The sequence below is a fragment of the Dendropsophus ebraccatus genome, chromosome 1 (assembly GCF_027789765.1).
Source record: "Dendropsophus ebraccatus isolate aDenEbr1 chromosome 1, aDenEbr1.pat, whole genome shotgun sequence".
Classification (NCBI taxonomy): domain Eukaryota; kingdom Metazoa; phylum Chordata; class Amphibia; order Anura; family Hylidae; genus Dendropsophus; species Dendropsophus ebraccatus.
The window spans coordinates 181,373,815-181,386,733 of record NC_091454.1 but is presented as its reverse complement, the minus strand read 5'-3'; the positions used below and the strand labels follow the sequence as shown (position 1 = coordinate 181,386,733).

The 12,919-nt window shown below is 42.8% G+C and overlaps 1 protein-coding gene and 1 long non-coding RNA gene across 2 annotated transcripts; one reads left to right on the top strand and one right to left on the bottom strand.

Annotated features, from left to right (window-relative positions):
* The first annotated feature begins 51 nt into the window (after positions 1–51).
* On the top strand, positions 52–7,839 carry SELENOS (selenoprotein S). Its single transcript, XM_069985393.1, has 6 exons — positions 52–208; positions 1,055–1,180; positions 2,401–2,507; positions 5,642–5,731; positions 6,321–6,411; positions 7,063–7,839. Exons 1-6 carry the CDS (start codon positions 130–132, stop codon positions 7,140–7,142), a joined length of 573 nt encoding a protein of 190 aa, XP_069841494.1. The 5' UTR covers positions 52–129; the 3' UTR covers positions 7,143–7,839.
* A 2,745-nt stretch (positions 7,840–10,584) lies between these two features.
* LOC138783902 (uncharacterized) lies at positions 10,585–12,308 on the bottom strand. The gene is made up of 3 exons (XR_011361791.1): positions 12,129–12,308; positions 11,471–11,766; positions 10,585–10,685 (listed from the first exon to the last, which is right to left on the bottom strand). It is a non-coding gene; the product is annotated as an uncharacterized lncRNA (long non-coding RNA).
* Between the last annotated feature and the right edge of the window lie 611 nt (positions 12,309–12,919).

Genomic DNA, 12,919 nt, shown 5'->3' with positions numbered 1-12,919 from the left:
GTCTGGGACGCAGCGTTTGTTCCGGCTCTCTGGTAGGGACGTCAGGACGGGACACGTCATCCTGGGCTGTGATTGGCTGGGGCGGAATAAACACAGAGAAGCCGGAGCTGAGGATTCGGCACCGTCAGCATGGAGCTGGGGGACCGGGAGGTGCCGGCGGCCAAGCCCGACATAGAGCTGGAATGGAGCGCCTACTTGCAGGAGACCGGTCAGTACAGGAGCGGAGAATGGAGCGCAGTGCCGCGGCCGGCCTGTAGGGGGTGTCACGGCTAGTGAGTCACAGTCATGTCGCAGAGCGTGGTGCAGCCTCATAGCACTGGGGGTATTACCCTACTCTTGTATTGCTGAACTCTATGGTATTGTAGCAGATGGGACCCTAACCCTCCAGTCACGTGTCATAGCAGGGTATCCCAACATGTGGCTCCTCAGCTGGCAGGAACACGATTCCAGAGCACACCTGATTTAAAGGGGTTGTTCACCTTTTTTTTTCCTTACAAATTAATTGGTGCCAGAGATTTGTAATTTACTTCTATTAAAAAATCTTCAGTCTTCCAGTACTTATCAGCTGCTGTATGCCCTGCAGAAAGTGGAGTATTCTTTCCAGTCTGGAGAACAGGAGAAGTTTTCTATGGGATTTGCTACTGCTCTGGACAGTTCCTGTCACGGACAGAGGTGGCAGCAGAGAGCACTGTGTCAGGCTGGGGAGAATACACCACTTCCTGCAGGACATACAACAACTGATATGTACTGGATGACTTGAGATGTTTTAATAGAAGTAAATTACAAATTTCTGGCACCAGTTGATTTAAAAGAAAAAAAAAATGGGTAAACAACCCCTTTAAAGGAGGCGTGTGGTTCTACAAGGTAGTGATGCAGTCGTGGAACTTATTCACGCCAGTCCTGACATAACGTCCCAGCTGTGACAATAAGCAACGGCCACCATGTTCCATCAGCAGCATTACATAATGGTTGGGGTTCCTGAGGGTGAGGGTACATTTCTTTATATCCTCGGGCAGATCTGTGTGATGTCTGATGATGTTTCTTCCTCCTGCAGTGGGCACAGCGCTCTCCAGCTATGGATGGTTTATCCTGTTGGGCTGCATACTGCTGTATATTGTGAAACAGAGGTTCTCCGACAACATCAGCTCTCTGCTAACCTCTGCACCCAGATCCACAGAAGGTAGGTATTGCAGCCATTCTTAGGCTGGGTTCACATGCAGTATGACACCGTTGTTCATCAGAATTGGGATGCGGGCACACCCATGTGCACCCAAATCAAAATTCACCATTGAACTCAATGGAGAGTGCGGCCGGAGCCACACTCTCCATTGTGTGACCTGTCAGGCTTGTACGGCATGTCAGTTTTCCTTGCAGCCGCTAAGGATCCCGGCTAGAGTACATACTATGTGTATACACTTTAGCCGGGATTCCCTCTGACTGCAGTACAACGTAAGTTTTGTATTAATCACGGCTGTTGTTGCAAATTGGTAACAACGGCCGTGATAAATACAAGACTAACGTTGTGTGGCCTTAGTGTGCTTTTTTTGTTGTTTTTTTTTTTTTTTTTCAGCATTGCCTGCACATTGCAGAGATATCAGATGTTACAGATAAGGAAGGAAGGATAGCCCACGTTGCATTCCAATGGGTGTAGAGAAAAAATATATATTTGTATGTGCCACGTGAGACCTCCATTTTACTGCCCCCAGTACACAAGAGTTCTATAAAACATGGCATGTATTCATAACTTCATAATAAAGATATAACTAAGAACAAAACAGCGATGGTTCAGCTACATCAGGCCTTTTTGAAGCCATAAAAATCAAGGCTAGGCTTAGAGGGGTTATCCAGCGCTACAGAAACATGGCCACTTTCTTCCAGAGACAGCCCCACTCTTGTCTTCAGCTTGGGCAGTGTTTTACTGCTCAGTTCCATTAAAGCGAATGGAGCTTAAAGGGGTTATCCAGTGCTACAAAAACATGGCCACTTTCTTTCAGAGACAACACGACTCTTGTCTCCAGTTCAGCTGCGGTTTGCAATTAAGCTCCATTCACTTCAATGGAACTGAGCAGCAAAACCCCGCCCAAGCTGGAGACAAGAGAGGGGCTGTCTCTGGAAGAAAGTGGCCATGTTTTTGTAGCGCTGGATAACCCCTTTTATTGCAAACTGCACCTGAACTGGAGACAAGCGCTGGGCTGTCTCTGAAAGAAAGTGGCCATGTTTTTGTAGCGCTGGGTAACCCCTTTAATAGTGCAGTTGTAATGGTGTTCTCCAAATGGAAGAACACAAAATGATCAACCATACAGACACTGTTTATTATCAATGAAAATGTATGATCATTCATAAACAATTTGCTGTAATTGTTACCGGTCAGTGCGTGTAATACTTGTTTTCTTGCTATAGATCCAGGTGACGTTGTTAGAAGACAGGAAGCGGTGGCTGCAGCCAGGATGAGAATGCAAGAGGAGCTCAATGCTCAGGCGGAGAGGTTTAAAGAGAAGCAAAGACAGGTGAGTATCAGTGATCATCTTATTAGTGGTATTTCCATCTCCAAATGTTATCCCCTCTCTACAAGATTGGGTATTACAAGCTGATCCATGGGAGTGATTATGGCTTGCACTTCATTCATTCTCTGTGAGGCTCATGAAGAATGAATGGAGTATTGGCCACTCTGTTCATTCAAGGGTACAGTTTTCCTCTGGTCCTTCTCGTGATCGGTAGAGGCCCTAGCAGTCAGACCCCCACGATCAACTTGATATCTTCTATCTTGTGAATAGGGGATAACTTGTAAAATGGGATTGCCCGTATAAGTTTTTGATCAGTTTCCTAATATTACTCTATAGTTTATATAATCTGATAATATTACTCTATAGTTTATATAATCTGATAATATTACTCTATAGTTTATATAATCTGATAAGGGGAAAATATGGTCGTATTTGGATAAATACAGCCTGAAATAATAATTGTGTTCTTTATTTCAGGCTGTATTTGGCCCTTATTTTTAGGGTATGTTCACACGGAGCAAAGTCAGCAGAATTGCGCGGTGGATCTTTCCGCTGCAGAATCCTGCCTGCCTAAGTGTCAACCAGTGTCTCTATGGGAGGGCTCACACACCTCTGCTGCTCTCTGGGCAAAGAATTGACATGTCTTGACATATTGCCGTGCTGGGGTTCTCAGAACGTTGCTTGTACTTTATATGATTACAGATGAGCGGAGATGTCTTGGCATGGTTCCTCACCCAACATATAACAATAGTCATGTTGGCAGTAAGAACTACTGGCTCTTCTACCCAAAGCAAATACTGACAGCCAGGTCCTGGCAGAGTCTTTTACTACACTCAGTGGCCGGGACTATGGGAATCTGAACATAGCAGAGCACAATGCCAGATATAATACATCATATCTCTGCATGAATCATAGGAAAAGGCAGAGGTTCAGAGCACCGCCCGTACTCCAAGGATCACTACAGACCTTAACTACGAGAGACAACATTATTTCATGTAAACGTGAGAGGAAATGACCGATATAAAGAGCTGTCTCACTATAAGTATCCCTATTTGGGGGAAATAAGGACACAACGGGCAGGCTATGTCTGTGAGGGCGGCCAACAGACGATGGCTGTAGCAGACCTTACCCTGATCACTGACCACTATAGACGTCTAATATAAAATTTGTTCCACAAAATAATAGTAAAATAAAAATTAACCTGTATTTTTATTTTAATGTGGTTTTTTTTTGTTTTGTTTTTATACTAAAGAGGCTTTTAACCATTTACTAGCCAGTGTGATTATTTTAGAGGGTTCATGTGGCTCTGTGATTTCAGTAAACCAGTGGTGCACAACCTCTGGCCCTTCAGCTGTTGAAGAACTACGATTCCTGATTCCTATCATCCTTGATTAGCCAAATAGTGCCCAGGCATGATGGGCATTGTAGTTATGCAACAGCTAAAAGGCCACAGGTTGTGCACCACTGTAGTAAACTAAGACCACATGGTGTTTAGAGCATTGTGCTTCCAGTAGCATAACCACACTAGGTGAGTGTATGATATCAGGGGTCAGTGTTCCAGTAGGATTCCATGTATACTCTGCTAATGCACTAGGTTGGGAGGTTTAGAAAAAAACATTTTTTTCAGTTTGGTATTGTAATGGTTTATATCTTCTATACTGCCACTAAACACTAGATGGCGTGTGTAGAAGTCGGATGTTGCAGCTGCTGCCAGATATATACAGTGTAGGTTACACACCCTACTGTCTGCAGGACATTTGTCCCTGTCTGGAACCCCTGCTGTGCCGATGGTGCCAGATGCTCAGCAGTCCTGATCCCTTTTCTGCAAGAATAAACATGTAATGTTTACATTGACCTGATCCCGAGGAGTCTTAACATTACATACATTGTAGGATACATACAGAAACCATGTTGGCGACCTCTTTTTATTCTATTTCAGATTTGCATTTCACATTTACAGCAGAAATAAATATCCATTGTAGGACATAGGGTTGTGTATATGGTCACTTGATGAGTGGTGATGCGTCTCATACTTCCCCTGTCATTTTGTGCAAAGTGGCGGAAATTGCTCAACTATTCCCTGTTACAGTTTTATTATGCCAATGGCTAGATCCATATTTTCCCAGGCTCCGTAGGGCTGCATCAAGCTTCTTCAGCCACCAGTATTCAAATGCTTGAGCATGCTCCAGTTGCGCTCATCTTAAATAGGAACGTCAGCGGCAGTCCAGTATTAATGTTACAACTTACTAGGAAGTCCTTTGTATTTTACAAAGTCTGCATTCTGGACTTTCACAAAATTCAGACACCTAAGCATGTGTTCACACTGTTGCTATGGGTTTTGCTGCAGAAAGTGCTGAGACCCCCACTAATCATTGCATATAGCCAGTGACAATATGTTGTATTTCAACCCCCTACCCTTTGGTCTTTGAGAGTTAAGGGTTAATCTGTCAGCTGCTATTAAGGGTTCATGCTGCTGACACTGTTAGATAGCTGTTAGGTCAGAGAGATGCATGGTACCTTTCATATATCTGTCTATATGTAAAACTGCTTTTATTCTCCGGTGCAAAGGGTCAGAGGCTTTCCCAAGCCCCTGAATTCATATGTAAGGGGAGATTGGCTGAATGAACATTTGGCAGACAGCTGTTAAAGGTGTATAGTCTCCAGATTTGTCATCAGGGAGCAGTGACCTACCTCCTTCCCCCCACAACTAGGATCAGAGGATCTTTGAGGATCCTTCTTGGAATGCCATTAGATTTTTTTTGTTAAAATGCACTAAAACAAGGCAGTGAATAAGTAATGGCAGCTATTTTCTTTTCTTGTACTTACGACCATGTTTTTTTCATAGAAATTGGCTTGGATAATGTATATGAAGCCTTGATGATTTTGGCAGAAGTCGGTATTATTACACATTCTCTCAATTTTAGTTTATTGAATTAGATGAGGTGTGACTAGCTGAAATATATAACTCTTCATGTGAATACTTTGTAATAATAATTTCTTTATACAGTACCAACATATTCTGCAGAGCTTTGCATTCGCGTCGATCCCTGTCCCCAATGGGGATCACAATACTGTATAAATGTCAGATTGACCTATCCGTATGTTTTTGTATATTCTACCTCTTATTGTCATTTCAGCTGGAAGAAGAGAAAAGGCGTCAGAAGATTGAGAGCTGGGAGAGTATGAAGGAAGGAAAAAGTTACAGGGTGGCCACTCGTGTCAGTGAGGTAAGACTGCTCACAGCTTGGCTAGGTTCCCTTTAGATCAACCCCCTTCCCCCATCACCAAATGTGTATTTTTACCCTCATTGACAAAAGACTCACAGATTGGGCAAGTGAATGGGTTAGGCTGGGTTCGCACTGCATTTTTGCAATACGTGCATTTGTGTGCATCCGTTTTCCCATTGATTTCCATAGTAAAAAATGGATCAAAACACATCCACAGACACAAAAATGTGAACGACCATGATAAGAACGTTGAGAGCACTGCCCCGCCCCCATAGCACTCATTCACCCCGGCCTGCCTAAACGTTTCTAATGATAATCAATAGAGCGGGCCGGCTGGGCTGGATCGGCGATATGAGGACTGTCAGTGCGTCTTACAGTCTTACCGGACTATGGAGCAAACGACTAACTACACTTTCATGGCACCGAGGATGAAGGTTAGAGACATACCTTCATCCTCAGCATCTCCTGCACAATAGTGGACTGTCTGACCTGCTAATAGTTCCCCTTTAAATGCAAGCTACTTCTTGAGGCATTGTGATGTTTTTCAGTATGCACGCACAGCCTACATTTCTTACCTATTTCCTTGCAGCCACAGGAGCCATCTCCCAGCACATCAGCATCATCAACATCATCAGCTGCTCCAAAGCCAAAACCAGATCGAAAATCTCTGAGGGGCGAAGGTCAGTGTGTACTAAAGACGCTCGGGAGGTGTAGCAGAATATGGGTTGAGGGTTTAAAATAAACCAGCAGCTGTCCTGATTTTACATGGCTAAGCAAAGGAACTATTTAATGTATTGATGTTCAGTATGAATGCTGTATGTGCTGCCAGTATTACCCCAGGTGGGCACACAGATATTGGTCGCTAAAGCTGTATAGAAACAGTCTGCATACCACAGCTGAGTCTTGGGTTGCTTTCTGTCACCACTCATCTTAGACTGTGCCGCTCACTCTGTGTATAAGCACAAGGCTGAACTTTATAAGACAGCACATAGAGAGATTGTACACTGAAACAAAGCTGTATTCAGGAATCAGGTATCCATCTGTAATACTCTTAGTGTCCTGCAGAGGGCACACAAAGGGAACTGTCTTTTTATATTACGCAGTGATCACAAACTTGTGGCCCTTCAGCTGTTGCAAAACTACAACTCCCAGCATGTGTACACCGCCTGCAGATGTCATGGCATGCTGAGAGCTGTAGTTTTGCAACAGCTGAAGTGTTGCATGTTGGGGTTAATTGTGCAAATACAATTTTCTGAACAAAAGTTTGCATGAAAGTTTACATATATGGCCATCCCAATAAACAATATGTGTTTTGTTTTTTTTCCCTCTAGGTTATAACCCTCTAACAGGTGACGGAGGAGGTGCATGTGCCTGGAGACCTGGAAGAAGAGGGCCCTCTGCAGGGGGATGAGGTTAAAGCACCTTGCTGGTGTTAATTCTTTTGAAAGATACCAGCAAGGCTAATGGACTGAACCGCCTGCAAATAAAGCGTCTCCTTTTGCCCCTAAGGGTCTCCAGTTTGTGGAGTTTACAGGGAGCATACGGTGAACCAATCTTCCACCTCTGCAAAAAGAAAAAGGTGTCTGCTAAGTGCAATCTGACAACTTTATCTGGAGGGACATGTTGCATTTCCAAAAAATCTGGTGACCTTACACTGTAACAGATGGTTTTGTACATTGTTTTTGGTTCACTGCAGTGTGACGCTCTAAATGATGTTTTCCTTAGAAATGGCGTCAAGCCAATAAGGTTTACTGATGTGATGTGGCGGCCGGCCTATGTATTTGTCTTTTCATTGTCACGTATTCAGTCGATGGATAAATAGATATTTTGCACCTTCAACTACATGCATTGATGTCAGTATATGGAAGGTTGTGGAGATTTAGGGTGCGTTCACATGTACAGGATCTGCACCAGATTTGATGGCCCAGATTTGATATGCTTTGAATCTGCAACTTCAAATCTGCTGCAGATCCTGTACGTGTGAACGCACCCGAAGTACATTTCTATAGCAGTTCCATACAGAGCTACAACCTGGTTTTACAAAACTCTTATCTGTATTTAATGAAATATGCCGTATCAATGTTTAATAAAACGTGTACTTTTACACATCCCATATTGTCTTCCTTTAGCAGTGAGGGTATATAGAACAATATTTTTGTTTTTGTATTGAGCGGCCAACCTTGTCTTCTTTAACTGGTCTTCCTGAGATCAGTGATCTGTTTGTTATATTGTCATTAAAGGGGTTGTCCAGCGAAAATCTTTTTCTTTCAAATCAACTGGTGTCTTAAAGTTATTTAGATTTGTAACTTACTTCTATTAAAAAATCTCAAGTCTTCCCATACTTATTAGCTGCTTTATGTCCTGCAGAAAATGTTGTTTTATTTTCAGTCTGACACAGTGCTCTCTGCTGACATCTCTGGCCGATACAGATGTCAGCAGAGAGCACTGTGTCAGACTGAAAATAAAACAAAATTTCCTGTATGACAAACAGGAGCTAATAAGTATGGGAAGACTTGAGATTTTTTAATAAAAGTAAATTACAAATCTATATAACTTTCTGATATCAGTTGATTTGAAAGAAAAAGATTTTCGCTGGACAACCCCTTTAAACAGTGTAATCGATACAGACTAGGCACATCTAGACGTGTCTAGACGCTGCCTCCCAAGTCTGTAAAATCTAAGCAGCTATAACCTACTGAAGTATGATGTAATAGTTTAAAATGTCTTTTACATCGGAACACCTTCTGTTACATTTGTGGCGAGTACACGCTAAAAGATACACCACAACAGCTATCGTCATCAAAGCCTATGAGCTTTACATGGGATGATAAAGACTAGTGATCAACACAGGTTCTGGGCTCCTCACATCTATTGTGCAAAATGGGACTGACTGTTGCTTCTGTCTGACCAATGTCTCTGGTTTCTCTGCTAAGAATAAGATATTAATTGAATATCCCAATCTGCCTTCAGCTATGAGACCAGTGCCACATGATGACACTCTTCCAGTACCATAGCCACCAGAGACATGGAGCTAAAAGCAAATGCAGAGTTACTGGCTTTAAGAACTGAAAGATGATAAAAAAAAAGCTTCTGTCTTTCTAAGCTGCCAACATGAATTAACAGTTATTAAGACTAGTGGAATCCTTCAATTCTTGCTTACTATTGCTGGACACCAATACGGGATGCACCAGACATGGAGTAAAAATCAAAAATCAGCAGCAAAACACTTTACCTTTAGATGAACTAATGCTGCGGGTAACATTCAAATGCTTCACAATCAGTAAAATGTAATCTCCTGTTTCTCAAAATTTCTACTTGATACAGAGACTATATTTCCAGTGTTGCCTAGTGTTATAGGCTAAAATCTCAATCATCATCATTTCATTGGGTTTCTTTACACAGGCAAAACTCAGTGTCACACTGCAGTGATCAGGCTGTAAGGCTTTGCAACCCAAAAGTGGCCCCAACCACAACCCGACAGTCTTAGATGGATTTCTTGCAGTCTTCAGTCGCTAGTGGGTAGCAACAGTAATACATCCAATTGATCTAATCTGCGATGCAGCACAATCACTACAGTGTGCTATGGTGATTTCTGGCTGTGTGATCCGAGTCACTTTCCATGAACCTGACTGTGCAGAGAATTGCAGCACCGCCCTGCTCACTTGAATACGAAAAAGCAGTGAAGGGAATGCATGCCTAGACCAGTACCTAATTTCAATGATCAGTGGGGGTCCAATAAGTTTGACCCCTACTGATCAAAAAGTGACAGCAGCGTCTATTAATAAGCCTTCCCTTTATAGTGTTAGCTTTGTTGGTCTTCTGTTATGAAAAAGGTCTTAATGCTCATAGCAACCAACCACATTTATTTTCTTAAACCTAGAAAATGAAGGGGTTATTTTTTGCCTTAGCAGCTGTGCGTGTGCTTTTCATTGTTTTATTAATAGAAAGGTACAGGTTAATTGTTACTTCCTATACAGTTGTCAGAGAGCAGCCTTCGCACATGCTCTAGTGATCAGGTGGACAAATGTTCCTATCCCTTTCATTGCTCAAGATGTGAATATGTGATGGGAGCCATGGTTGGGATGGGGGATTAGGAGCTCTATAACCACACTCCCTAAGCCACTCCCTAATTCATGCCCTCCGCCTCATAGTCACACCGCTGAGCTTAAAATGTACAACCCTTTTTTCAATAAAGTTCACGAATTGCCTTAATCCGCGGCGCAGTTTTTGTGGATTTTGCTGATTAAATCATATGCTAATGTGGCGATTTGATGCTATAAGGGTGGAAATGCCAGGCCCCTTCTAATAAAAGTTTGTTGCATTGATGAGCGTTGGTGTGACATCACTGCAGACTGTCGTCCCAATATTCATTAGAAGGGTGGATTAGTGAGTAAAATTTTTAAATATATCTTTTTATTTTCCCTTGTGAAAATGTATTGTCTTTCCAAATAATTTTACATTTTTGTGTCACTTATTAATTGATTATTGGGTAAAGAGAATTCCACAGTAAATATACTGCATGTTATATGAATGATGAATCTCTAGACATTTATCAAGACTGGTGTACTCATACACCTGTCTTAGATAAAGCCCATCCCCTTTTCCTATCCGGATTTACTAAGAGGCGCACCCCTCTTGGTTAAATGTGGCGAGGCTTGCCGCATGGTGGGGGCAGAAATAGATTTCTGATACAATTTACACCTGCTAGCAGTATCATGGTGAATTAGGAGTTGGAGGAGGCAAAGCCTCCTTGCAGCACCCCCACACATTACAGGGAAGGTAAGAATCTGTGCTGTGATCATGATGATGAAGATGATTTTCTGTTTTCGGAATGACAACACAAGAATCTCCCGTGAATCCAAATTAGATTTTATAAAATTCATTATATAATTAGAATTATAGGTTCTTCCATTCTTGTCTTGTCTTCTTAATCCATGTCCACATTAATCATTTGCTGGAAAAAAAAACAGAAAAAAACATAAGGTGTGTTCATTGGTACATGGCTGATTGATATACATTAAGGCTATGCGCACACTATGTGAGAGACCGGCCATTCCGTGATCCGGCCGGGTCACAGAACGGCCGGTCTCTGCAAATATCATTCCGGCCGGTGCTTAAGTACCGGCCGGATGATCTTTCTGGCCGCAGTGTTCTGATGCGGGCGCATCAGCACACAATGAAGCAAGCTGCCAGAGCCGCTCGCTTCATTGTATGAACTGACAGGTCTTTCTACGGCTGCAATTCACTGAATTGCCGCCGCAGAAAACTGACATGTCAGTTCTTTGCGTTGCCGCATGGGATCCCGGCCAGGGTGTATACTATATGTATATGCTCCGGCCGGGATCCCATAGAAGAACAGGCTGTGTTCCACACTGTACAAAATACTGTCGTTGTTGCCGATGGCAACAACGGCCGTACTTTTACGTAGTGTGAACATAGCCTAAGGCTGCAAACCGTATTGTTGATCAGACCCTAGACTAGAACCCCCTTTACACAGACCCCAGAACAGTTCACAAGATTTATGGCGCTGTCTTTTAGTAAGATAGCAACCAATCACAGCTCAGCTTAGCTGTGATTGGTTGCTATGTGCAATGAAGAGAATCTTTCCGGTTTTGGAATAAGGGCGCCATGTTTTTTAACCTGTAAAAAGCTGGTTTACAATCTGTAATCATTACTGCAACTACAACTATAGAATCACTACATTTATTGCATATAACTATGTTAGTTTAGCAGGCCTACCTCTCACTCGCTGCTGATGGCTGCCCTGCACATGGGGCATGACTGGTTGTATTGCAGCCATGTGTTCAGACAAGACCAGTGGAATATATGGGTGCATGCCAGCTGGACAGCATCCCCCCTCAGACTGTCCAGACATATGGGGCACCTCTCATCCTCTGCAGTGGTGGTTGAGGAGGGTGGTTCACTGATTGCATCCGGAGTTCCTTGATCCAAAAACCTCATTAGGATACTGAGGAGAGATGGTGGCGTCTCCCTCCTCCTCCTCCTCCTCCTCCTCCTCACCACAGTAATGTTTCCTGAAAAACAGACATGTATCATATTTAATGGATTGTTATGGACACCAGGGGCATGTTATCATCAGCTCCCGGGTCTTACATGTCCTATCTATAATCCAGACACAGGCAGGAATATTGTCACCGCACCTGTTGAGGGACATTTATGAAGCCTTGTGCAAATGGAAAGTGGAGCAGTTGCCATAGCAACCAATCAGATCCCAGTTCTCATTTTTGATAGGTCCTCCCAAACATAAAAGCTGGGATTGATTGGTTGCTATGGTAACGTCTCCAATGCACAAGGTTTGATAAATCCATATATTTTATAGATTATATGTAAGTGGTGTTGGGTCTTTGGGTGGTGAGTGTGATATGTAACTTGTTACCTTCATTAATGTTATTTCTTGATCTCCTCCTGTCTCTCCTCCTCCTCCGGCGCGGCATGGCGCCAAGGAAAGCCAAAGTTTTTTCCTGCTTCCTATGAGTCTTATGAACTCAGAGGCAAAAACAGCCAAACTCTATGAGGCCCGAAAGTCTCACTGAGAAATGACACCAGGAGACCAATGTAGAAGGGTTTTATGCGGAAGGTTCTAGATGTCATAATCAGTGATGTCACTGAACCCCATGAATCAGTACACAACATGGTTACCATAGCGACAGCCCTGATACAAGACGCTGTCCACACTGATATAGCACCAGTAACCTGCAGAACTGATACAATGTCACCTATTCCGCAATAGTGGAAAATATCACAATTAAACATGTAAAACCGCAAGAGACTAAGTAATGGTATGAATTAAATGGTGAAATAATACCATTCTCCCTAATGTGATTTATTGGCTATTTTATCATATATGTATTGTATTACTGTGTACCACTATTTATCCAATGCTTTGACATGAAGCAATCCACATTACAACCACGGGGCAGGCACATACAGCATGAATATCTTCCGACAGAGTTGTTGTTTTTTTATTTTTTTTTTAACACTGGTCATCTCAGTGGTATTCGCTTTTGTGTTACATTCTCTGTGACGGCTCTATTAGTAAACCCTGAGTATAAGACTACTAAGATGGCATGACTGCTTTTTTTTTTAAAGAGGAATCATCAGGTTTGTGCAAATATCTATCCTGCTGATATCCCCATGCAGCTGTGTGCCTGATGTTTGCAGCTACGG

Excerpts from the sequence above, each read along its gene's own strand:
- SELENOS (XM_069985393.1), top strand. The coding sequence starts at position 130 with ATGGAGCTGGGGGACCGGGAGGTGCCGGCGGCCAAGCCCGACATAGAG. Across the intron at positions 209-1,054 it reads CGCCTACTTGCAGGAGACCG|TGGGCACAGCGCTCTCCAGC; the intron begins GTCAGTACAGGA and ends TTCCTCCTGCAG. Across the intron at positions 2,508-5,641 it reads TTAAAGAGAAGCAAAGACAG|CTGGAAGAAGAGAAAAGGCG; the intron begins GTGAGTATCAGT and ends TTGTCATTTCAG.